Source organism: Anastrepha obliqua, chromosome 3, assembly GCF_027943255.1.
Source record: "Anastrepha obliqua isolate idAnaObli1 chromosome 3, idAnaObli1_1.0, whole genome shotgun sequence".
Lineage (NCBI taxonomy): Eukaryota > Metazoa > Arthropoda > Insecta > Diptera > Tephritidae > Anastrepha > Anastrepha obliqua.
The window spans coordinates 22,711,153-22,738,436 of NC_072894.1; the positions used below are offsets into that span (position 1 = coordinate 22,711,153).

Below are 27,284 nucleotides of genomic sequence, written 5' to 3' on the forward strand. Positions count from 1 at the left end.
CTTGATATATAAATATACTCGTACAGTCACTCACACCTTATTTGATACATGTCTAACACAGGTACTTATTGAACCCCCTCTCATATACTAGCAATTTTTATTTTATTTGTGACTTGTACTTAGGGTCGTTGTCTTGATAAAAGCGAAATGCATGCTCGATGTATTATTTTTCAGCTCTTAATCCCAAATTTTCTTGCACAAGTTAAAAAAAAACATATTTCTTCATTGTTTCTTCGATAAAGGTGAAATTTTCAACTCTATTTGATGACACGCATACTCAAACCATAACGTGCCAGCGCTGTGTCTTATAGTAGCTCTCACATTTTGGCACGGACATTTTGGCTCGCACCATATAAAAGCCCTGCCATCTGGTCCAAATAAGTTTATTTTTACCTCGTCTGCTAAAAGCACCGCCCTCCAAAATGCTGCGGTCTTATTTAGACGCTCACGCGCAAATTGCAAACCCTTGCTCTTTTTCCTTATTCCTATTCTGCCATTTCAATTTGCTTCACTCAGTATTCTTCGAACAGTTTTTGGATGACAAGTCCTACCTAAATCCTTTTTGGCTATTTCAGTTACCTTTGGAGCGTTTGTTGCTGGATTTTCTTCACTTGGCGCACACAACTAATTTGTGAAAGTTTATTTGAAGGCTGTCGTCTCTTATTTACGATTTTCATTTATAAGGCGTTGAATAATGTGCTAAGATGTTGACGAACTTATATGTACAATTTCAGCTATTTTACGATGCGGCATCCCTTTTTTGAGATGCTCCAAAACTAGCGCACGCTTTTCTATCGAAATACGCGGTCCCGGGGTAAAAATTGGTTAAATACTTAAAATTTGATATTGCCATATAGCTAAATTTAGTATATACTATATAGCAAACTCACTGTACAAACTCTCGCATACTTTGCTTGTAGAAACTTGCTCTGGGAATGCCGGTACTCTTAACTGCACCATTGAAGCTATGGCGTAAATTTTCTGTACGTACACCTCATTCCCTTTTTACACGATAAATATGTTTCCAAAAATTTCGTGCAAAAAATTTCGAGTTAAAAAAGAATTAGGTTAAAATAATATTAAAAAATTCTTGTTAAAGCTCACTTAAGAATTTATTTCGGTCTTATACATTTTAATTCATTAAATATTTTATAAGAAATAAATTATTAAACAGCGAAAGCTAAACCTACCCAGTCTCAGAGTCTTTTCCTCAAACTATTTTAAATGCTTCGTACAGGCGTCCAAAAATCTCATTCTATTTGCTCAATGAGATTTAAGAAAAATTCATAAAATATTGAAAATTGTGTTAAAATAACAATTCTTGTAAAAATTTTTTTTTTTCTTTTTACCTCGGGTTAAATCAAATTCGAGTAAAAGATAATTTGCGGTAGTTTTTTTTTTGCATTTTGCGTTTTATGTTGAGAAATGATATAAAACAAAATAAATAAAATATCTGCATACTCTGGTCTTCCATTTTCGCAAAATATTGTGATATACAGGGTGAACGATATGAAGTGTTACCAACTTCACACTGCTTGTATCTGTAAAACAGCTCAAGACATCAACGTTCTAACGACAGTTCAATTTATTGTTTATAAGCCATCAAAAGCATTTGCGTCTCAGATTTGTTGAATTTTTTTTTTTCTGTGATGGAATTCAAACGTAATAGTGTGATTGCGTTATATTTGGCTGGAAAATCACAACCAGCCATTGTTCGTGAGTTCAGTCACCTCAAAGTGAATAAAATGTTTGTGTATCGCACTATAAAACGTTACAATGATACTGGTAGCATTGAAAAACGCTATGGAGATGGACCAAAAAAACCGCAACAACGCCAGAAATGGGTCGGAAAGTGAAGGCTCGACTTGAACGAAATCCACGTCGAAGTGGAAGAAAAATGGCCAAAGTACTGAAAATATCGCAAGACAGCATTCGACGCATATTAAAAAATGAGCTCAAGGTCAAGGTTTACAAGTTCCAAAAAAGCACACGATCTTTCACCCCAGCAAAAAAAGTTCGGAAAGAGCAAAGGAGTTGTTGCGCTTGCACGAATGTGGCCAATTTCCTAACATTGTGTTTTCGGATGAAAAAAAATTACGCAATTGAGCAGTTCATAAACACTCAAAACGATCGCGTTTACTTGACCGAACGCTCATACGAGAATTTGAGCCTACGTATGGCCACTCGAAGCAATTTCCCATCGCAAGTAATGGTTTGGGCCGCAGTGACCGCTGATGGACGCTCTCCAATCGTTTTGATCGAGCCTGGTGTCAAAGTGAATGCGACTTATTATCGAGAAAATGTTTTAAAAGCTGCTTTAGAGCCGTGGACATGCAAACATTTCGGTCGTAGACCAAGGACGTTCCAACAGGACTCGGACGTTCAACCGTCTCATAAAGCTCGTGTGAATCAAGAATGGTTAAAAAATCATGTTCCACACTTCATAACGTCCACACAAAATGGCTTTCGAACTCGCCAGACGCAAATCCGATGGACTATTCCATCTGGTCCATTTTTTAGCGCAAGGCGAGGACTAAAAAATATGCCAGTATGGATGCGCTGAAAAATGCGATTATACGAGAATGGGCCAAAATACCTCAAGATCACATTCGTGCAGCATGCAACACATTTTTTTAACGTTTGAAGGCTATAGTCAAGGCAAAAGGTGGTCATATCGAGCTAAAGTGAGTATATGTTGAAATTGTAATCATTTTTGAACAATTTTGTCTTTGAAATCAATAAAAACTAATTTCACACAAAAAAGTTATGGTGTTTTGAATAAGTAACACTTCATATCGTTCACCCTGTATAGAACACTTTGCATAAAAATCGTTTCTGTATTAAATAAGGTGTGAGTGACTGTATATATAAAAGTGCTCAGAATCAAAAGGGATGTAGTTGATTTAGCCTTGTCTGGCTGTCCGTGACTGCGCACGAAAACGCGGGCACAAATTAATATATTCTATATTACCCTTTATCCGAAGTAGTTTGGTATTGAAAATGGGCGAAATGGGTCTATACGCCCATATGAGTTATAAAGGTAATTTTCAATAAAACTAAAAAAAACTGATCTATGTTAGAAGTAAAGAAAAACTATTTAAATTTGGTACACATCATACACACAAAAAATAAATAAGCCCAACTGATTTAAAAAAAACCCAGTTTTGGGTGAATGCGTATATCTTGATAACAACTTTGCATACATATGTATTGCTCTCCCCCTCATTCAGACCCGACTTAAATGTTATTGAGATCGCTTGACAATCACGTCCACTTTTTATATGAATCCCAAAATAAATTTTAGTCAGCAATTCCCAGCCCAAATTAAATTTTACAAAAATGTGTGTGGGTATACAAAGTTCAGTTCGGACCGAAGTTGCCCTTCCTTACGTGCCTAGCTACAGCAACTTTTTCCAAACTTTTATTCTAAAACCGGTGATTAAAAATTGTGGTAATTACAAATTGCGAAGTTGCTGACAAGTCTCCAACTTTGAACTGTTTTCCCGCAAAAAGTGAAACGTTGTTCACAGTAATCATAGACATCCCGATCACACGAGCAAAGGTTATTGTTGGTCAAAAACTTTTGCTGTACAATTACTCTTCTAGTTGCAGCTGTTGATGATTTCTGAGTGTATATGTATAAGTATGAGAGTGGGAACAAATTGACAAAGCAAAAACTAGCAACAGTTGGCAAGCTGCTTTATCGTAGAATGAGTGAAACTTATAATTAAAGCATCCCGTTACATGGAAAAGTTTCAGACGAATTACTAGACATGAGTAAAATAAAAAAAAAATTAAAAGAGAAATGTCACTATGAGCGTTTGATTGATATATTTATATGTAGTATCTCCTGGAACTGGATATTCGAAAAGAAAAAAAATCTTACTTTGCTCAACTCGGCCAGTTGTAATTGTTTTTAATAGAATTACAGTAAAAGCTCTAATGGTGATGTGCGCTTGTGTGAGCGCAAATATCAAAGAATTTGTTTGAAATCTAATTGTGAACGAATGGTTACGCATTTTTTTTTTTTTTGATACTACAGCCCATGGCCGCAACATTTTACCATTTTTCAGGCAGTCTAGTAATTTTGCATTCAAAGAAATTCTTATTTTTTTTTACGGTCCCAAAGGCGACTCAATTTTCGGCATGCTCACATAAGCGAAAGCATTACCCAACCAACTCATGCGTAATTGATCGGAACAGGAGGAAGTCGGGGGAAAAGCAATGTGTAGGATAAACGCAGAGTGCGCTAAGACTTTCCATTTCCATATCATCAGGTAGGTCTTAAGATTTGAGCTGCATTGCCCGAGCATCGCTGTGCTAGAAAATCACTTCACCGTGCCTTCTTTCGCATTTTGACAATGTTTCATCTCAATATTCGGCAAAATGCTTTACTTGTGTTCGGTAACGAGCTCTTGTGCCAAGCTAGTGGCGTCAAACATTTGCCATGAGTTTTAAGCCATGGTTTTACTATCCATGTTGATGTGTATCCGCTCGACATCCCTACTAAGCTAAAATTAGCGTAGCCTTCGCACATTGAGGTCTTTTATAATAGACACATGACTTTTGACTTTTGCAGAAGTTATCTAAACGAATAAGATGAAGTGACGATCTCGCACCATCTTTTGCTGGACGAAGATTCTCCACTTTGGGTAGGCGATTTTTTAATGAGTTGGAAGACTGTGGAAATCAGGGAACAGCTAAAATTTTTGAAAAGTTTCCAATTGGGCTTAGCGAGATCAGGAGAAGTTCTTATGTAGTATCACAATGAGCTATAAGCCTGAGTGTGTCTCACAGTGGACAGCCGCTACAACATAACCTAACTTATGCCCGCTCGATTTTCGATCGCATCCGATAAAAAGGTCATCTGGATACCTGGTTATAGCGACATTGCAGGAAACTCCGAGGCGGATAGACAAAGAACCTCTGAGGTAGTTACCCCGCGAAACGATAGGATTGGAATCCCTTTGACTACCTACGATCTACTCCTGGAAAAGTGGGCTTCTCGTCAACTCAGCGAACGCTGGGCAAGTGCACAAACTTGTAAGCCCGCGAAATTTTTCTGGTCATGATATTAACAAAATCTCAGCTCTCGACTTTCGTGGTTTCCCTTACAGGACATTGACCGCTTAGTATACATGCTCTGAGTCCTTTTTGCGTCAGTGGTATGGAGGATGAGGTGGAATTATCTCAGCACTTTTTCCTTAGATTTAAGTATCTTGACTCTCAGCTCCTTGCTATGCTTGCTAATATAGCACAAAATGAGAGCCATCCTTCTTATCTCCTTTCCATCATCAGCAATACGAAGTAATAATAAAAATACCAAAAAAAGGTGATCTAAGCTTGAGCTCAAATTACAGAGATATTATGCTACTATCAATTCGCGCAAGCAGCAAGCGGGCTTTAGAGCGGATCGCTCATGCATCGACAAAATCAATACTCTGCGGAGTATAATTGAGCAAACGAGTGGCAAACTACGCTACAATTGGCTTTTATTGGCGTTCGTACGGCTTGCGACAGCATCCAACGCAATTGCATCTAGAAAGCACTTGCAGATTGTAAAACCCCACCAAAGCTTATTGCTTTGATTAAAGCCCATTACCAAAATTTTAACTATATATACTACTAGCAAACCCCGCCCCCTTCGCTGGGCACACTAAAATAGAATAGATATGGTTTAGAACAGAAAATATATGGTTTTCATATTATTTATTTCTTTATTCTTTATTCAATCGCTTTGGCATAAACAATATTTTTTGTTTTTCTATTTGTTTTTGAGTAAATATAAAATACAAATTGAAAATCAGGAAAAAAGAAGATTGTTTTTAAATTTCAAATCAACGCAAATGAATAACTAAGAAACAACCGTCTTTTTCCTGATCATCCATGAATTTTTCGTTTCAATTTATATGTTTTATTAAGCATTGGAGCTTTTTTAACCATTATCCATTTATATTTTTCAAAAAAGAAAAAACGAAAAAAATTGTTTTTTCCACGAACACATAATTTCATTCGGATTTCACATTAAATTCTCAAATTTCGTAAGAAATTATTCACTGTTCCAAAATCCACTCCAAAAAAATTCACAAACAATTTTTACATGTTGCACTTACGCTTTTTCCTTATGGCATCCAAATCAGAAAGAAATATTGACACATTGTAACTCACACTGTCAATTTGACAGTTCAGTTCCGCCCCAAGCGTTAAAAAAGTAAGCGACATTATGGCTGGCTCAAAAGAACGCTGTACCCGTTGCCAGTGCTCCGAATTACAACCAAACTTTACGAAACCCATTTTCAATACTTACTTAACAATGTGCGTAAGTTTGGTTTAATTCGGTGCAAAGACACGGCGGGTCCACGTTTTGGCATATATTTCGAGACCCTAGTCATCAATAGGTATGAAAATTACCCCGTATTAAAGCACTTATCAACAGCTTTCATTTGATATCCATATTGTACAAACACATTCTAGGGTCCACGTTTTGGTCTCTATCTCGAGACCCTAGTCACGGAGCGGATGGAAATACTCTGAACTAAAGCATTCACCAACAGCTTCCATTTGATACCCATATTGTACATACACATCCGAAGGTTACCCGGGTCCACGTTTTGACCTATATCTCGAGACCCTATCTACCAATAGGTATCCATACTATACGGAAACCATCTTCAATACCTACTTAACAATGTGTGTAAGTTTGGTTTAATTCGGTGCAAAGTCACGGCGGGTCCACGTTTTGGCATATATTTCGAGACCCTAGTCATCAATAGGTATGAAAATTACCCCCTATTAAAGCACTTATCAACAGCTTTCATTTGATATCCATATTGTACAAACACATTCTAGGGTCCACGTTTTGGTCTCTATCTCGAGACCCTAGTCACGGAGCGGATGGAAATACTCTGAACTAAAGCATTCACCAACAGCTTCCATTTGATACCCATATTGTACATACACATCCGAAGGTTACCCGGGTCCACGTTTTGACCTATATCGCGAGACCCTATCTACCAATAGGTATCCATACTATACGGAAACCATCTTCAATACCTCCTTAACAATGTGTGTAAGTTTGGTTTAATTCGGTTCAAAGACACGGCGGGTCCACGTTTTGGCATATATTTCCAGACCCTAATCATCAATAGGTATGAAAATTACCCCGTATTAAAGCACTTATCAACAGCTTTCATTTGATACCCATATTGTACATACACAACCAAAGGTTACCCGGGTCCACGTTTTGACCTATATCTCGAGACCCCAGTCACGGAGCGGCATGAAAAATACTCTGTACTAAAGCATTCACCCACAGCTTCAATTTGATATCCATATTGTACAAACACATTCTAGGGTCCACGTTTTGGTCTCTATCTCGAGACCCTAGTCACGGAGCGGCATGAAAGATACTCTGGACTAAAGCATTCACCAACAGCTTCCATTTGATACCCATATTGTACATACACATCCGAAGGTTACCCGGGTCCACGTTTTGACCTATATCTCGAGCCCTATTTCCAAAATAAAATATGATCCATGTTACTCGTGGATGATGTAGCTTTCGAATGGTGAAAGAATTTTTAAAATCGGTCCAGTAGTTTTTGAGCCTATTCGTAACAAACAAACAAACAAAGTTTTCCTCTTTATAATATTAGTATAGACAACAGCCGCTTATCAGAGCCATTCAAAAGCAACGCAGGCGTTAGGCAAGACTACCTAATGTCGCCTATACTTTTCTCGCTAGTCCTCGACAATGTTCTGCATAAATCTCTCGTTGGCAAACTTCGCGGCATCCAATGGACTTTCTTGGAGCATCTCGAAGAAACAAAGAAGACTTAGTGACCTAGCAAGCGAAGCCGCACTATATGGATTGAAAATAAGCATTCAAAAGACGAAGGCAATGAAAATAAATGCCAATATATCCTCAAATTTTGTTATTGAAGGAGAGAAAATTTAACTTGTCGACTCCTTTCAATACCTTGATGAAAAGATTACGATGGATAGCAGTGCAAAGAAAGATATAGATTTGCCAGATTGGCAAAAAGCGCTGGAGCTTTCTGGAACTCAACCAGTTTATCTGTGAAGACAAAATTGAACTTGTGCAAATCCAATGCCCTCACAATTTTTTATATGGTTGTGAGACATGGCTAGTTAGCGGCAGCCTTACAAGCCTTTATAAATAGAGGACTTCGTAGCATTCTCAAAATTTGGTGTCGCACAACTATAAAAAGGCGTGAATGGGGTTGGATCGGGGACACTTTACGGAAATATTCCGGGCAAATCTGTCGCTGCGCACTTGACTGGAATCCCCAGGTCTGCCAAAAAATTGGGAAAGCCTAAAACGTCATGGTTTCGCACAAGGAAGCAGAGAAAGCTGAAAAATCGTGGCTGGAGGTAAAGAAGTTAGCAAAAAATCGGACTCGGTTCAGATGTTTTACCGCGACCCTATGCTCCCCCAGGTGTTAGAGGAAAAATGATGGTGATGATGAATGATTTTCGGCCGACCAATATTTTTCATGTCTATTCTTTTTATTTATGTGTTACCTTGACTGCAAATGGCGTACTGAGGCTTTGTATATAACTTTTGGGTTTTATTATTATTATTATTTATTGGAATAATATAAAATATTACACTAACTTAAAAACAAAAAAACAAAGAGCACACTAGCTACTTGGGCCTTCGGTGAAAGTTCCAAGCATTGAAGTTGAAAGATTTGGTAACAGTTCGTGATTTCTTAATATGTACTTTGAAATTCATATTATATTTCTACTCTCAGATACTTCAAAAGAAGGCACACGTGTGATTTCTTTTCGTGGCTTACCCTGCATACTACCCGCACGTGAATATTTTCAACTGTAATAAAAAACTTATTATACATATGTCGCACAAAATTTTTAAAAGTCTGTACTAAAACACCGAGACCTAATCACACTTTTATTTCACGTCCTTTTATGTCAAGAATTGCCTCAACAAAATACATTAATTTCAAATAAAAAAGCTTCTACACTCTCTGCGCTGTTAAAACTAGTTGTATACCATATAACTTCTAATGCATTCCCTAACTCATTCAGTTAAGAAAAAAAAAGAAAAAATATATAAATATAAATAAGAGTGATGATGAAAACTTATGCTGCAATAAAATGCAATCATAATTTCTTTAAGCACAGGTATACCTTCCTTAGGTAATGTTGCTGTCGCTTGCTTGCTACTTTTAAAGACGTACAAATGTATGAATGTAGCTACTTTGAAAGTATTTTTGTGTATCGTCCCAAACACGCTTCCTTTTTAGCGATAATGGCAAAATTTTATTTGCAGCGCAAATAACGAAAGTTTTATTAGATTTCACAAAAGCACAGTAAATTGAATGGTTAGAAACATGCAATCGTTGGAACGGAAGCAAGTAGAATGGAAGGAGATAGACTACAATTTTCAGCGACCGAGTTGAATTGTAAATATGTATTGAGGTAAATCAGATGAATATTGCAGCAAGAGCTTAGAGGCAAACAAACTATGCCCAAAGATATATGTACAAAAATGTCCAACAATATGGAAATTATAGGCAGCAACTGCGTGGAACACAAACGAAAAAACAAGCATACACCTACATGTGCTTATGCTCGAAAGTAGGATAGGTTAATTAAGCAGGCAACTAATAACAATAATAGTTTGCTGAATGTAGACTGGCGGGGTTTTAGGGTACGCCTCAATCGCTATTGAAACTAGTTCCTCCTACCACACACAATGACGCGCACCTGCGGCACTCACCAAGAAATGAGGAAACTAACAAAGAAATTAGTAAAAGTTCCGCAACTGCAATTGGCACCATAAAACTAGGCTAACAGTAGTCATAAGCTCCTAAACAACGTTAGAAAGTTGTTTCTTTTACGCTTTAATGCTAAAATTGTATATCTGTTACTGCGAGGGCTTCACATTCAAACACAAATCGGAAGGCAATTTCAAAGGCAGTAATGATGCAGCCCTATTAGCTTTGGCGTTTGTGTTGTATGCAAATATTTGCATATATGCGTCTGGCTTTACTTACACAAGCAAATATTTTACATACGCTCATACATGTACATATGTATGTGTGCAAAAATAAATATGGAAAAGGTTTGCGATATGTAGGTGCATGAGTTTCTCGCGCTGATATTAGATATGTCAGTATGTGTTGACACAAATGTCGCATTACTATACAACCAGAGGATGATATCCAATATTTATTGCGATTGGAAAGTCAAAAGAAAAAGGCTGCCATAAATAAAATCAGATACGTAATTTGACACTGAGTGGCAGTTGCCAAAATTACATGCAAAACATTCGCCAAACGTGTTTTTGCTTGCGTGGAAATGGAAAGGTCTTTCGATTTTAATAAAACGTCAAGACTCGTCACATTTTATGCATGCAGTTACATAACTTAGCACAACTTACAAAACAAGGACGTTAATTAAAATGCGTTAATTCTTCTTCTTTAACCTAGCCCTATCCTATGAAAGGGAAGCTCGCTCGAGTGCCTTAAGATTAAAAGGTGTATCTGAACTTAAAAGTGGGGACATGAAAGGACATTTAAAGATCTTAGAAGACTTCCTACATAGTCCCATTCTTCATAGGGATGATATACTATCACCCAAACCAATACTCTTCAGGAACTTCCAAGTTATAATCAATGAACGAACAGACTGGAGAACTAACTCTATCACTTCCAAACCTGGCTCCCAGCTATGGTTTACTGATGGGTCCAAATTGGAAAATGGTAGAACAGGGGCAGGAATCAATGGGCCTAAATTCAAAAAATCGATTCCGATGGGATTCTACCCAACAATATTCCAGGCAGAAATACATGCCATCGAAATATGTGTGAGAGAATGCCTTAGCAGGAAAATGAGAGGTACTCACATCTACATACTTTCAGATAGCCAAGCGGCTCTAAAAGCCCTTCTATCAACAACTATCACCTCCAAATTGGTAAATGATTGCCTAAACCTTCTCAACACGTTAGGGAACCTCAACATAGTAACACTAGGCTGGATTCCGGGACATGAAGGACATGAGGGAAATGAAATGGCTGATGACCTTGCAAAACAAGGAGCAAATATGCAACTTACTGGTCCTGAGCCTTTTTGTGGACTCACAAAAGGCCACATTAATGAATTCCTTAGAAAATGGGAAGAAAGAAAACTTGCCGCACACTGGCTAAACTGTGCCGGTCAGCGTCTAGCCAAACTATTCCTAAGTCCCAACAAAGGAATATCTAACAAACTTCTCTCACTAAACAGAGTAGATATGCGTCTTTTAACAGATTATCTTACAGGTCACTACAGCCTGAGGTATCATCTAAATAATATTGGTCTATCTGAGACCAATGTCTGCCGCTTTTGCGAAATGGACATAGAAAGCTCAGAACATGTGCTTTGTGAATGTCCTGCGTTGGGCAGACAGAGACTTCATCACCTTGGTGGTATCGTAGTATCTCCATGCAATCTTTGGAACAACAAACCCAAAATTGTGCTAAAATTTTTAAAAAGCCTAAAACTCTAGGGTTATAAAAATAGTCCTTTCACAATAGATCAGCTCTGGTCGCAGTGCGTAATGGCCTTCTAATAATAATAATAGCCCTATCCTATTTCGGGTCGACTCTCCTTGTGCGAAGTCTCCAGGCCACCCGCCCTGTATCGTCTCTTCGCTGACATTTCTGCACCGCATGTCGTTTTCAATGGTGTTTTTCCAATGGTGTAGTAAGTGGTCTACCTGGCCTTCTTTTCGCTACCTGCATCGCCACTTGCCTCACTGCGCGATCCGCTAAAACTCTCTAATGAAGCAGACATTTCAGGCAGTTCTTATGGCATGCAATTCTACGAACTCTAATCGACCCAGATGCATATACATTAGGGCGGGTCGATTTAAAAACCGCTCATTGCTCTGTGAAAATCGTATTCTAGGGATCAAAATAAGAAACTTTGCCGAAGGAACCATACCTCTAACACGAATTCTGATGTCCCCCAATTTGGGTCGAACGAAAAATCCCACTTTGACCCATTTAGAGTGCTCCAATCGAGTGCAAATGTATGACCGACCCCCACTAACTTTGGACGACCGATCCACCCATGCCAGTGGCACACCCCCTGGAACTCCCCTGGGGGGTTCCCCATACAATCATTTCAAAATATCACCATTTTTGGCCTTTAGATGAGAAAAGAAACTAAAAAGTTCGACCCAAATTGGGGGCATCAGAATTCGTTTTAGAGGTATGGTTCCTTCGGCAAAGTTTCTTATTTAGATCCCTAGAATATGTTTTTCTTAGAGCAATGGGGGATTTTTTTGCCTCCCCACAAATCGACCCGGCCTAATATACATCCTGCCAATAACTGTCGCCTCAACAGTATTTTGCAGAAAATTATGGAGCATGATTCATGCTTTAGCGCTATATATTAAAAGATTTAGCATACTTGCACTCTGAATTAAATTAAAATACACTACTATTTATTAGTGATCGCTTTTTGCTCCTTCAAAGTGCTAGTTGCACCAAATTTCGTCTATCTTAAAACATGTTCGGTTCTCTTTTTGAAGCTCACAAAAATTTTGACTGTTCACGAACGAAACAAACATTTTGTGTTTTAGTCATTTCGATCGTTTTTATGCGCAATAGGAAGTTTTTTTTAATGTACAGGAATACGCTAAGAAACCGATTCTGTCACATGCCTACTGCATAATTCAAGCGCTGTGCTAGTCGGACGCGGCAGCCGCTATAAAAATTATACTGTCTCAAAATTGTTTTGAACTTTATTTGATGTTCGTACTCAGGAAATATTATACGAGTGTGTTGACTGAATTATTTTGCAGCAGTAAACTCGCATTGACGAGCTTAGAGCAGCACTTAAGACCTCACCGAATACATTTTCCCGTTTATTGTTTGTGCTGCAGTCGAAACACATATTTTTATATTTTATCCAACTGAACCTGTGCAGTTATTGCCCCACTTACACAGAAAAAAGGTAAGGTTACATAAAGCAAGCATTCAAATCTATCATTCAGGAAGTATAAATACTTGCGTAAAATAATGGAACCTTTTCGTATTGCCAATGTATGGCTTTACTTATTTTGCAAAACAAGCCCCCACAAGTACCAAACACAAATTGCACAGCATAACGAAGCATACGATATGTATCTGTTATATCAATGTGGCCCAAAAACATTAATGTATGTACATACGTGAAAAGTGAAGACGGAAGTAAAAATGGCAAAGGCGCCCTTGACCTACTGACTGTGCTACATGCAACCATATCAGCAAAAAATAACTAATAAAAATACAAAGAAAATGTCGAATAAAAAAGAGAAAATATAAATGTATGTAGTAAAATGCTGTGAATCGCATAAAGAAGACAGTTATCTTGACAGTGTGCAATATAATAGATATTTACTTTTTTCACTGGTAGCAATGCTGTTACGAACACCGCGGCGTATACGCAATATTAAATTGGTTTGGAATCTTTTTTTTTTTTATTCCAAATAAGGCAATGAGTCGAGTTGAAATAAAAGTAAATTATATGGTATTATAATTTGGTTGCAGTTTCAATTTTCAGTATAGTAATATTAGTAATAATAACATAAATGACTTAATTAAAGGAATTAGATATCAAAAACGCTTACATATCATACGAGTAGTAGCACCCTAAGATGCTTCACAAGGAATTGAACGGAATTTTTTAATTTTTTTATTTTTTTTTTTTTTGGATACATATTTCTATCTACTGAATCGTTTATAGCTAAACTTAAGCCTAGCAGCAAGATTTTAAATATTAATATAATTTAACTGCAATTGAATGTGCTTTTTTTGATCTACGTATCGTCATCTAACGTCGTTCTGGACGTGATATGCCGATTGTGTGTGCGCGAGCTGTAAGAAGAGGGTTGAGTCGGCTTGGAATTTTTTCACATATTTTTCTTTGTTATTTTTAATTTCCTCATCGACTGTGGGTCTTTGAAAATACTTGTGCGGCGGATTCTAAGTTCCTTTGGGATGTACCCTTTCTATAATATCCATGTTAATATAATAGGCAGTGCCCGAAATGTATATCAATAGATCTTTGTGAGCTAGTTTTAATGCAGATTTCTGGTTCATTAACCTATGTACTCGTAAATTCCTATATGGAATATTTGTGTGGTGGCCATTCACTGAAAAGGCAAATTGTATGAAACTGCTGCGAAAGGTCCAAAAAACTGCATTTCTATGAATTACCGGCGCTTTAAGTACTACCCCAAATAAAGCCCGCAAGGTGCTAATCAAATTGCCTGCTCAAAATCTGGTAAAAAAAACATGTGTCCGCCGCTTCAGCGCTCAGACTTCATAGTGTGGAGCTCTGGAAAACCCGGCGGTTCGAGCACGCTTCTATACTGAATACTATGAATAGTTATAATCAAAAAATCGTCTAATCTTCCCTAAAACCACCTTCCCTAAACCCACCTTCAATAGGTTCTTCACGACTAACACCCCGTCAAGAAGAGGGTGGCAAACTCAAAGACCATGGAGAAGAAGGGAAATAAATTTATTCTTGGAACCAATTCTCTTCCAAAGAACTAGGACTGGAATTATCTGTCCGACTTCCGGACTACTGTAGCGTCTACCAGGCAAAGCCTTAACCAGAAAGGGTACTAATCATCCACAGCTTGAAAACAGAGGCAATATTACAATATAATAGGTCACGAAGAGAAGAAAATACTTATGTTACATCCAGGCTAATTTGGCCACTGGCTGTGAAACATGAGACTAAACACTTTATTTCTCTGGGTTCAGGAGTCCAGATACCATGGAACTGAACGCCGTTACACCGGATATAGGAGAGTGCACACAAACACGCGATAGTATGCCGCTTTATTTGCACTTGTGTGTGTAGGAGTACAGATACTGAGGAATTGAGTTCTGATAAATTCTGAGATGCGAGCGTCGTAAAAATAATACATCGTGAGCTAATTATTTCATATATATCTGCGTGCTGAAGGCTACATATCAAGGAGTTGCAGAAAAATAGTTGATCGTTAGTTATTTTCTTTATAGTTTTAGGCCAACCTCCCATATCAGTAGCACGTATTTCCTGTTAGCCAAAACTCAAAGGTCAGCAAAATTGCTCAACCTAGCAAGAGAGAACATCTCGAAGACTGTGGCTTATGTCACCGTTTATTGGCTATAAGGTAGGCACTCTTCTAGGCTAGGAGTACTTTCCCATGACTACTGCAGAAGTTGTAGATACGAGGGAAAGGAAGAAACAGAAGAACACTTCCTCTGTAATTGTCCAACCTTAGCTAGGAGTAGAGCTCTGGTCTCTCTGCCTATGGCAGATTGCAATAAAACTGAATCTTTAGTACTCGATATGGCGGAGCAAATTTTAAGATCATCAGCATAAAAAAGAGACTTTGAAAAGTAAAGACATGAACTTATATCATTAATAAAAATTATTTACAAAGAGAAGTGGGCCGATAATACTACCATGAAAACTCCCAGCTGATACCTCAAAAGTATGGAAATGTGTATTTTCCTGCGCAACTGAGCAGGTGCTATCAGATAAATATGGTGCTATCCGAGTTACGAAGGAGAATTTACTTAGAGAGATCCTATTATGAGAGATCCAATCGAAAGCCTTCGAAAAGTTTTTGTACATGGCACTTACTTCATAGCCAGCCTTAAATCTATCGATACAGTCCTCAGAAATAATTTGCTAGATTTGAAACCCTAGACTTTTCACGAGCTATGTTATGTTGATTCGGGCTTATAAGGCCAGACACAGCAAACACCAGCTTTGTTTTAGCAACTTACTTACTTAGCTCGCAACTGCAACCGATAGTTGATGTTGACCGCTACCAAAATGCTGCGCCAATCGCCTATGTAATGCGCGCCTTGACACCAGTTAGAAACACCAAGGGCGGTCAGCCAGTGTACCCGCTGAATTTCAATGCCCTTCACTACGTCGATGTAGGCGTACAGCTCGTGGTTCCACTTAATTCGATATGCATCATTCAAGTAAATCGAACTTCTGCTCATAACCGTCCATCGGTGTTCGTCAATGTCTAGTGCTCAGAGCCATACAGTAAGACCGGGAAGATAAGTGATTGATTGAACCTTTTTCATGCCGCGAGAGAGGGCTCTATTTTAAATTGCCTACTCAGCCCAAAAGAGCACTTGATGACAAAAGTTATTCTTCGCTGGATCTCTTGGCTGACGTTTTTGTTTTTTTTTTTTGTTTTGAGGTCAATTCTGATTTCTAGGTAGCCAAAGTCGTTGAATACGCCGAACTCATTATCGTCAATCGCAATCTGCTGTCCCGTACGCGTAGACTTTTTGTTTGTTGACACAAGGTACTTTGCCTTACCCTCATTTGCCACAAGATTCACGCGACGTGATTCTTTTTCAAGACTAGAGAAAGTTGCACTGACTACCCGCTGACTAATTCCAACAATGTCGATATCATCAGCGTAAGCGTTGTTGGTGCCGCGAACGAGTTTCCCCGTCCTCAAATTGAAAAAGTCGCATGTCTGACACTCCGTTCCATTTCAGATGGCTCGAAAAGATCTACGAAAGTTCTCACTGCACTGGTCGTGTTTATTAGGGTTATTCTGAAAAGCCGGATGAGCTCTGTCTTAACAACAGTTGTTGTTATAGTTTGTGACATCATTCTTATTCCCAGCGCTAAATATTGGAGTTATGTGAACTACAAGGTGAAGTCCAAAATAAACAAGACTGAGCTAAAATAGAAACGTTTGGAGCTTTGTTCTGATAACTTCCTGTTTATTTATTCAAAATAGTGTCCTCTGATCTCAATACACTATTTTGGGCGATTTAAAAGCTTTTCGAAAGAGTGTTTCAGGTCATTGACCGGAATGTCTTTCAGGATGTCGGTACAAGTCTTTTGGATGACCTCTACGGACGCAAAACGTTTTCCTTTCATAGCCAAATGCAATTTTTCGAATAGGTAGAAGTCACTGGGAGCCATATCAGGCAAATATGGGGAGTGATTGATGGTTAAAATGCGATTTCTAGTCAAAAAACCAGTCACAAGAGTGGTTCGATGAGATGGTGCATTGTCATGTAATAAGCGCCAGCTTCCTCTTTCGAGGTATTCAAGGTGAATCCTCGAATGCTATGTAACAAACACTTCAAAACGCCAAGATAGAAAATCGCATTGACGGTTTGGCCCATTGGCACGAGCTCCTTGTAGACAATTCCCTTAGAATAGTAAAAACAAATTAGCATTTGTTGAGCACAGATTTTTTGAAACCTTTTCATAACACTAGTCTTGTTTATTTTGGACTTCACCTTGTATTTTCCAATCCGATAGAATTAATCTAGCAGAGAGCGATTTAGTAAAAATTTGCATTAATGGCTTTGTAAGGGAGAATCAGTTTTTGAAGAGAACAGAAAAAATGCATATCTTCTAAGTACATTTTCAAATTCTGTAATATTTACGCACATATAATTTTGTACTCGTATGTTTGTGCATATACTCGTAGGTGCAAACACAAACCCACAACCATTTGGCCTAAGTCTGTTACTTTCTACCTTTTCCGAAAGTTTTATTGCACTCGTTTCGTTGTAGGTGAGAACTAATTGTATGCGGTCTGAAACTCAAGGTCAGTGAAGTACTCCACCATAATCAAACAACTATTTCGAAAAACTTTTAGCTGGTGAAATTCTTACCAAACAATTGACTGGCGTATACAGCTTAACTGAGCATTAATCTCCACATTTTTCGCATTTTCTTTTTCCACTTAACTTTCTTTTGCCTGCTTGTGTATGTTTTGTGGATGTGCTCCTGTGTTGTAGATATTGATTCTTTGGCACTTTTCACTGTGTTACTGTGTTGGCGTGCAAATGCCAATCAGATACTAATTTAAATAGGTTTAACCAATTTACATGCAAATTATATGCCCTCGCACCACTCATTCGAGAGCATTCTACTGTATTTGACTACGAGTATAATATTCTATTCAATAATACAATTAGATGCAGTTATGTAAAAAAAATTGTGCTAATCTTTCATACCTTTTTCCTACTTATATTTATATTTATGTATTTAAAATACACATATATGTATAGTTAAATCTCCCAAAATTTGCGTTTTCGGAGTGTTTAAAATTTCTGATTGCTGAAAAACTTTCCATATATAATAGCCTTAGGTTAGGTTAGGTTAGCCAGGTTGCTTGACTAAGCTAAGACACTCGCTGGAGACTAAGACTAATTGTAATACTTGCTTTTGATTTCTGTCTGCTAACTAATTTACTTAAGGGGTCCCGGTGGTCTAGAGCTCGAAAATTCAGAGTATTTTCAGTAATTTTTTTTACAAAAAAATTAAAAACGATGTTTAGGCGGTTGATTTTTAGGCTTTTTATTTAACTTCTTTTACATACAAAAATGCACAAAAAAAACTTTTAATTTGATATTTACAAAAAAATTAAAAACGATGTTTAGGCTTTTGATTTTTAGACTTTTTATTTAACTTCTTTTACATACAAAAATGCAAAAAAAAATTTTAATTTCATATTTAAGCTTTTTATTTCACTTCCTTTACATACAAAATTGAAAAAAAAAATGTATAGTTTTAAAAATGACGCTGAAGTTGACTCTCCCATAAATTGGACCTAGACAGTGTTGCCCATTTTGGTTGTTCTATTTATCTCAAATACAAAAATCAAAAAAATTATTAATCACTATGACTGTAGCTATGTCGGGTACTAGAATAAAAAAAAAAATTGTCAAAATAGCAAGGTTTTGAATTGGACACTCCAAAAATCGTTTTTTTCTTTTAGTTTTTTAAACAAAAAAATACGAAATAATTGAAATAATAATATGATTCTAGTACAGGCGATAGCCATTGATGTTGTGAACAACATATTAAAATTTCGGACGATTCGGTTGAATAGTTTTTTTTTTTTTTTGACAACGCCAGGCCGAAAAAAGTACTTTTGAGATAACTGAGTTTAAAGTTTTGATAGTGGCCACATGACGTATCTGACCGAAAATACGGAGAATATCCTTCCAAAAATGTGACAGTATGTTCTTAAAAGCCTTAAAAAAATACTTCAAAATATCACAAAAACAAAAAAAACAAAAATCGATTTTTTGAAAATTCTAGACCACCGGGACCCCTAAAACCACTTAGATCGTTTTAAGAAGGTAGCTAGCCCCTCGCCATTGAGACATTTTGGAAATTTGCCATGTCTTCAAAGAAATAATCGCCAAGGCACGGCTTCGTTTTAGTGCAAAATATTCACAGCCAAGCTGTTGTACCGACTCCATTTCTTCTGCATCTCCACAGCTCCTGCAGAAGTCATAATGACGTACATCCATTATATTGGCTAGGGTGCCAATATGTAACACCTATGAGGAAGCTGGTAGTTGATCTCTTGAATCCAAGCAGACATTTTGTACCTTTAAGATTCAGTTTTGGCCAGTGCGCTTTGGAGACCTGGCAGTTAGTAGTCAGGGACCACCTTCTATTGATTTCCGCGATTACGCTCATGTCAATCACACTATACAATTCGCTTAGAGGAATGCTTATGTCCTCTAACACTCGCTGAAAGTCAAGCTCAGGGCCTTCCCTTGCACACTCATCCGCCTTTTCATTTCCCTCCACTCCAGAGTGACCGGGGACCGATGACAAAATGTGGTGTTGTGTTATTGGCAAAGCGCGAGCGAGCCCATGCATTCATTAACACATCTTGAATTGATGCACATTAAAGCCAGTGCCTTGGTCGCTGCTTGACTATCAAAAAAAAATGGTAAGGTTTCCCAGAAGTAAATCCATTAGTCTTATCGTTTTTGCTGCTTTTTCTATAGCGTAGATCTCAGCTTGGTAGGTGCTACTCCGCCTTAGGAGTCTAAAGAAGCAATTGAAAGATAATTGCTCCGAGTACACTCCCGATTCAGTGTAATTGTCCATCTTTGAGCCGTCAGTATAAATATGGTGATCACTATCAACTGATTTGGCTCTGGTCTGCCAATCCTCTCTGTCGAGTATTCGTATTTTATAGTCTTCATATCTATCTTGGGAACCAGTTAGCCTGTTTTCGATACGTTTTACAAGTATTACACAGATAGAAATGATACAAGACCGTCCGTCCCGACTGCTTTAATCCTAGAAGCAGATTTGGCCGCTATCCCTTTAACACATATATCAATGGGTGGTATATGTAGGATCACTTCCAGCGCCATCTGATGCGTCGATTGGAGCGCACCTGTTCTACTCAGGCTAATGGTTCGACTTTTATGAGATTCTTTAGGTAGGATTGTGCCTGCGCATTAAATAGGTCTGATGATTGTATTGTACACTCAGTGGTATATATATGGTTTAAACCCCATTTTTTTGCCAAATGCCCTCTTGCACATATGCAAAAAGGACATTAGAAGCTTTCTTCATCCTTTCTTTTGCGTTCTACTTTCAAGAAAGCTTTGAGTCCAGAATTATGTCAAGAAACTTGCTTCGTTCGGTAAAGTTAGTGTTACTCTATCTATGAACGGTAACTGAAAACTGGGTATCGTATATCTTCTAGTAAACAGAACTAGTTCGGCCTTGGCTGGGTTAACCATTAGACCGTTTGAGATCGCAGACTTGGAGAGTTCCTTAAAAGCTTATTGCATAAGCCCGCTGATAGTCGGGAGAAACTTCCCTGTCATCAGCATGACTACATCGTCTGCATAAGCAACTATCTTGATCCCTTTCTTGCTCATGTTAATATGCAGTTCATTCAAGACTAAGTTCCACAGTAACGGCGAAATAACCTCTTGAATTCTGGACATCCGGCAAAATGTGCTTGCATGAGATACTCACGTGTTTCCTGCCCTGTCTCTGTGAAGCTGCCATCCGGTCTTTTCAAAAAGCTTGGTTTCCAGGGTTCCTTGGAGAGACATGTTGCCAGTCTTGAGAACTCAAATGTATACTCTCCAAAGATGTCTCTCTTTAAAAACTTTTGTAAAAAAAGGCGCACTAAAAATAACGAAATAAGAAAAGTTGCGCCTTCCACGACTTTGCATTCGCGTGTCTAGAAATGGGTCATGAATACACAGATTAGATTTGTTTGGATTAAATTTGATTATTACCCTATAAAAATATGCTAAAGTAATGTAATTTTAATTGACTTTTTTTTTTGTTTACGAAAATATCCTATTTTGGATATAAAATACGCCTCTTTGTCAATCAAATGTGATTGCACAAAATAGTTGACATTTTTTAAGCCAGCCCAATTAATGCGACTTTTCGCTATTTGCAAACACACCCCGGGCAATTTGATTGCGTTTTCTAAGTTTCAACTGTATATAAAAAAAAATTCTAGAAAAGATGAGGATTAATTGAGCTTAGAATGAAAATTGCTGAGGTCAAAAAAGTAGTTTCTCCAAAAGTATTTTTTGTTGAAATTTTTGTAGAGTTAAAAAAAGTCATTTTGGTGAAGATTTGTTGGCTTCTTTTTAATTTGCATAAAGTCTGCAACTTGGATTTATATCGCTTTTGTAGAAGAATGATCTATAGTTTTATGAAAAAATTTTAAAATGAAATGGGCAATTAAAAATTATCATAACTTGTAAATAAGTCCCTGTGCTCAACATTTTCCCCAAAGTGCATATAGTAAATATTTCCATAATCAACTGTTTCACTTCAAAATAATTGCTTAATTTGTATGCTTATTTTCACTATTTTTTTGTACACCTATACATTATAATAAATTACAGTAATAATTATTTTACTTGTGTTTGCTTTGCGATTGTCGCTTCTTAAGCATTTAATCCTGGAAACGCTTTGCCACAACGATGTTTTTTCTCTCTCTCTCTCTCTTTCTGTTCCAGCGCGACGTAATTGCCAAACGTGTTAGTAGTGTGAGTGAGAAACCAAAATCAAGAACGCAGCAATTCGTGTGGCCAATGTACGCTTAAGTGTTTTTATTGTTTTGTTTTGTTTTGTTTTGCACATAATTATGTGGGTAGAGGAAAAGCGTCCAGTGTGAAGTTCTTTAAGTCGTTTGCTTACAATTTACACACCTGCATTTCAATTCTATGGATTTATTCAGTGGCTCAATGAGAGTAAAGTTTTCTGCTTTAACGGCAATCTCTCACAACTTCTTTGTGTATAAATCGGCTTCTTCCCAAAAGCATTGTATTTGTATGCATGCATTAAAATTCAATTAATATATTTTCCCCTAAAAGCATCTGACTTTGCGCTTTAATTGGATAAGTTTAAGTAGCATTTTTTTTCAGGCAACCAACGCCCCAACAATCTACTGTATATACAAGTCGGTGCGAGAGATATCAAATATGCCTAGGCAAGAATTTGTGCCGTATACCGAAAGTGCGTAAAGCTCTTCAAGTTTTTGCAAAAGCATTTCAGCTATAAAAGTCGAAATATGCAAATAAAAAATCGCCGATTAGAACTTGAATTATCCGCGCGACTGCAATGATGAAAATCGGCATAAATATGTAAATATGTACAATTCATAATTTTCGCATGCAATTAATTTGCCAAGGGCGACATTGTCGATATGCGATATTTGCGTGAGAATACAACATAACGAAGCAATACTTGATTATTACTCCCACCAATCGCTAGTCAGAAATGTAAATCAGTTGTAGTGCTTTGACTCTGCTGCCAAATTTTTACTTGAGGTACCAGCTATCAAATAGTTACTAAAAGCTGTCGGCAATGGCAAACAACTAATACTACGTTTTTCGTATAAAACAGAAAAAAGGAGTACTAAATAGATGATTTAACGCAAAACTGCTTATTAATCAAAAGGAAAGGAAAGAAATAAATGAGTCTCAGAATTCCGTCCAAACAGTTTTCTTACTAATATTCAATTCTTGGGCAATGGAATATTTAATAATAATGCTGTTCACATGCCAGTCCTACTCGATGAGTTACTTGATTTTATCACTGGCTTGCTTGGTTTGTCATAACTGAATCGGTGGAATATTGGCAATAGAGAAATATTTGCGGACACATGTATATGACTTTAACCGAATTAGTCTAGGTGGGCAGCTTTGGAACAAAGGGGACTTTAAACGGCTTTTAGGAATTTATTTTCAAAACATGGAATTTTGGCTTTTTATTTTCCTTTTAAAGCATAATGCTTTTCGACCTTTTTCGACATTCCACTTTTGTTATAGGATGACTGTGTCGAATTTTATGTTTTTTATCTTTATTTTGAAATGCTGTCACAACTGAGTTCTCCAAACACTAAGCTGGAAAAATTATTTTTTTAAGCGTAATGTAACCTGAAAATTGTCGTGAAGAATTATCAAATGCAATAAATCGGGAAATATATAAAGTCTCAACTGGACACCAATTGGTACCTCTTCTAGCACGAATACAAAAAGTAAAACCCCACGGTTTCGCTATCACACTGCCAACCTCGATTACAACTTGGATGAACCGATGTTTTGTACGATTAAGCATGGGCCGTACCCTTTTAACACACGAATACCATTTGACAAAAACTTCGCAGCCAACATGTACCTTTTGCAACACGAACGGTTTAACCACGCGTCACATCGTACTATATTGTCCATCTCTCTCCGCTTTACGAACTGCTACATTTGAGAACGCAGACCCAATCACTTATTCTCTCCATGCCTTCGGAAGCAAATATCATATAATACATTATAAAAATGTCAAATTTTCTTAAAGTTATAAATATTTTTCAACTTATTTAGACTTGTAATTTATATTTATAATACTATCATTTTACTAAGCCGATAGCCCTGATAGCTAGTGCGATTACTTTAGATACATCTGTAATTTTAACTATATTTTAATAAATAATAATAATAAAATTTCATAGTTTCATAGGTGTTTATCTAAATTAAATTAAATTTCATCAAATTTTCTTCCTTCCAGATTTGCGAACTGCATTCGATCTCTTAGACAGAAATCGGGATGGTCGCGTCACCGCAAATGAGTTGCAATTTATGTTGAAAAATCTTGGCATAAATGTGCGAGACGAAATCATACACGACCTCATACGAGAAGCAAGTCATTCGGGTGAGTAGAAAAATGAAAATTAAAAAAAATTAAGCAATTTTGCAGCAGCTATGGTGTCAAGTGCTGATCAACAAAATGTTAATGACAAAAATTATAGCAGAATAATAAACTATGCGTACTTTAAAATTTTATTCCAATAGACAATGAACAGTAATACATTTTTGGAAATGCGGAATATAACACTATCTATAGCACAAGGTGTCAAATTTCCACTTTTTTATGTAACATGAGATAACGCACACTCTGCTCAGGTGGAAAAAATCCTACTATCTACAGAATAGTAAACTACGAAAGGATAGAGTGGGCAATGAACTCGTTCAAACCCTACAGATCACCCGGACCAGATGGTATTTTTCCAGCACTGCTGCAAAACCACTATTATCTCATTTACCAGGAAAAGAGTTCTAAATATACCCACCCTGGGAATAAATGAAATAGAGGTACCTCTAAAGAAAGAGGTTAAGTATCTGGGAACGCTTCTTCTTCTTCTTCTAAATTAGCGCGATAACCGCTTACGCGATTTTGGCCGAGTTTAACAAAGCACGCCAGTGGTTTCTTTCTCGTGCTAACCGGCACCAGTTGGACACACCAAGTGAAGCCAAGTTCTTCTCCACCTGATCTTTCCAAAGCAGAGGAGGCCTTCCTCTTCCTCTGCTACCACCAACTGGTACCCCATCGAATACTTTCAGAGCCGGAGCGTTGGTATCCATTCGGACAACATGACCCAGCCAGCGTAGCCGCTGGATCTTTATTCGCGACTGTTTGTTTGAAGACAGGAGGTACTTCGTTTTGTCCTCGTTCACCTCCAGACCCATCTAGGAATTATCTTGGATAAAAAACTCATTTGGGAGGAACACCTCAACTCAGTAATAAAAAAAGCAACGAAAAACCTTTACCTCCGCTACATTTAGCGATACAAAAGGAAGCTACTATGCAAGCACTCTCTTTTCATATGAAAGAAAAACTTAAACCAGGAGATCTTACTGGACACCTCAATATCTTGAACAAAACATTCAAGGTTATTTTGCCGTCTAGCCAAACATCGCTAAATGATGACTCACAAAAATGGTACACTGATGGTTCCAACACGTTCCAAGGAGTAGGAGCAGGAGCACTAAGTACAGATACCCTAACACCAAGTACAGATACCATGATTTTCCATGCGGAGCTCTTCGCCATAATGGAAACAGTGGAAATCACATATCCAAAAGAGGGTTCGAGAAAGTAAAAATTAAAATACTTTCGGGCTGTCAATCGGTTCTCAAAACCTTGAATAGCTTCACATTTAAGTCAAAAGTCCTAACAGAGTGTAACAATGCACTCAATAAAGTGGCCACTCATAATCAGGTCTCACTGATTTGGGTACCAGGACATGAGAGACACGAAGGAAACGAGAAGGCAGACTCTTACGCCCAAAAAGGGGCAAAAGGGCTATTTTTTGGGACCAACACCATTTTTCGGTTTAAAAAAAAAATAGTATAAAACAAGAAACCAAAAAATGGATCCAAACTAAAATCAGGGAACACTGGAGCGGCACAAGCGGCCTTAATCACTCCAAAAAGTTTTTGAACAGTTCACTTTGCTGTAATAAACACTTTAACACAATAGGATTATCTAGCACAAGATCGTGCAGGTTCTGCTGTGATGAAGAGGAGTCTATGGAACACTTAATCACCAACTGCTAGGCATTAGGCCACAGGAGACACAGAGGCGCACAATAGATCAATCTGCTTGTAGTGCATAAAGGCCTTAGCCTAATCCGTTACCATTACCAACATGAGATAACATGATCACCAGCTTTCAATCAAAATATAGCACGTAAGCGAAAGATCTCTCACAAAGAGGAGAAAGAACCAGAAAAGTTAACGAGCGGAAAATTTTCCAAAATTATTATGTAAAAACAGGTAGAATAAAATACATCAGCTGAGTTGGTTTACAAATGTTTGTATTTATTATCAAAAACAAATTACCATAAATATTCTTAAGCTCCTCACGCTTTTTATTGTTAAATTTTCCATTTTATTGTTTCTAATTAAAAACTGCAAATTTGAAGCCAGCTCAAGGCAAGAAATGCGTTAAAAACCAAAAAAAAAATTTGTTTACGAAAAATTCTGTCATATGTCTGCAGAACAAATATTTCGTGAGGCCTACAATTTCTTCAGCACAAAGTGAGCGCCACTCTTGCATCAAACTATTGCTATGTGTTCTTCATTTTTCAATCTCTGAGTGATGGACAATTTTTGGAATACTTGCACAAATTAGGAATAACTAATACAAATTTTTGTGTTATCGCAAAGGATTGTTATGTGCACTTGACTATGAATATTTTTTCTGCCACAAATGAGGGATTTCATATAGAGTTTTAATAAAAATGAAAGTATCTATTTTAATATATAATTTTTAATTTTTGGTAGAAGTTTTTGTTTAAAACGATTTGGAACTGTCGTAAGACTAGTATTCTAATATCTATGAGAGTAAAGAGTTTTTGTTGAATGTATTTGAGGAAATTTTTGTACAATCGAGGGTGCATAGAGACTAATTTACCATTTTTTCTGCTTTTTAAGCTTTAAATTTTTACAAATATGGAATGATAAAAATTTAAAATGAGTTTACAAATATTTTAGAAGGGGTTATTTTAACTAAGAAACACTTTTAAGTTTGCTGCATGCTCTTTCTTCATTCGGTATCCATAGGACCATATCAGATACTCTTATAGATTTATAATTATAATAATTTTGGAGTTCTGTGTTCTAACTGAAACTTTCAAGTACTTTTAAGAAATTCTGATATGCTGGTAGAAAACACAAAATGCCAACTGCACTGTTGTTATGTGCAATAGACTTTAGGTGCGTAACAAATCAAATATTAGCTCACATTTTCTCGTAAATAATAGCACTGCAGTTATGAACACAACACAGAAATTACCTTAATCAAATGACGACAGGCTAACTATGCTCATTATCAATTAAAGTGCAGTTGCCAGACATGCCGCCAGCAAATAATTCATACAACACGACCACGGCTCACACATTCTCACAGTTCCTATTTCAATAAATATTTCTGTGCCTATTAGCCCTGTAGGGAAAAATACTGGTTGTATACTTAAATATTACCAGTTCACTCAACCATTTCCTGTTCTATCTCTATCCACGTTAGCAAATGGTATTTTCAATGTGGCCATATGAAGTGTCAATTGTCCTGTTATGGAATAGTGAAATACCAGTTCGAACAATCAAAACAAAAATATAGTCCAATATGTCTCTAAAATACCC

General features: G+C 37.2%; 1 protein-coding gene across 4 annotated transcripts in view; it reads left to right on the top strand.

Moving 5' to 3' along the window:
• Window positions 1-27,284, top strand: part of LOC129241007 (calcium-binding protein E63-1) — a 221,754-nt gene that overhangs the window by 124,162 nt on the left and 70,308 nt on the right. For all 4 annotated transcript variants that reach the window (XM_054877123.1, XM_054877122.1, XM_054877125.1 and 1 more), the window contains one exon: window positions 23,869-24,012. In XM_054877123.1, coding sequence (XP_054733098.1) covers window positions 23,869-24,012 — 144 coding nt within the window. The remainder of the gene's footprint in view (window positions 1-23,868; window positions 24,013-27,284) is intronic.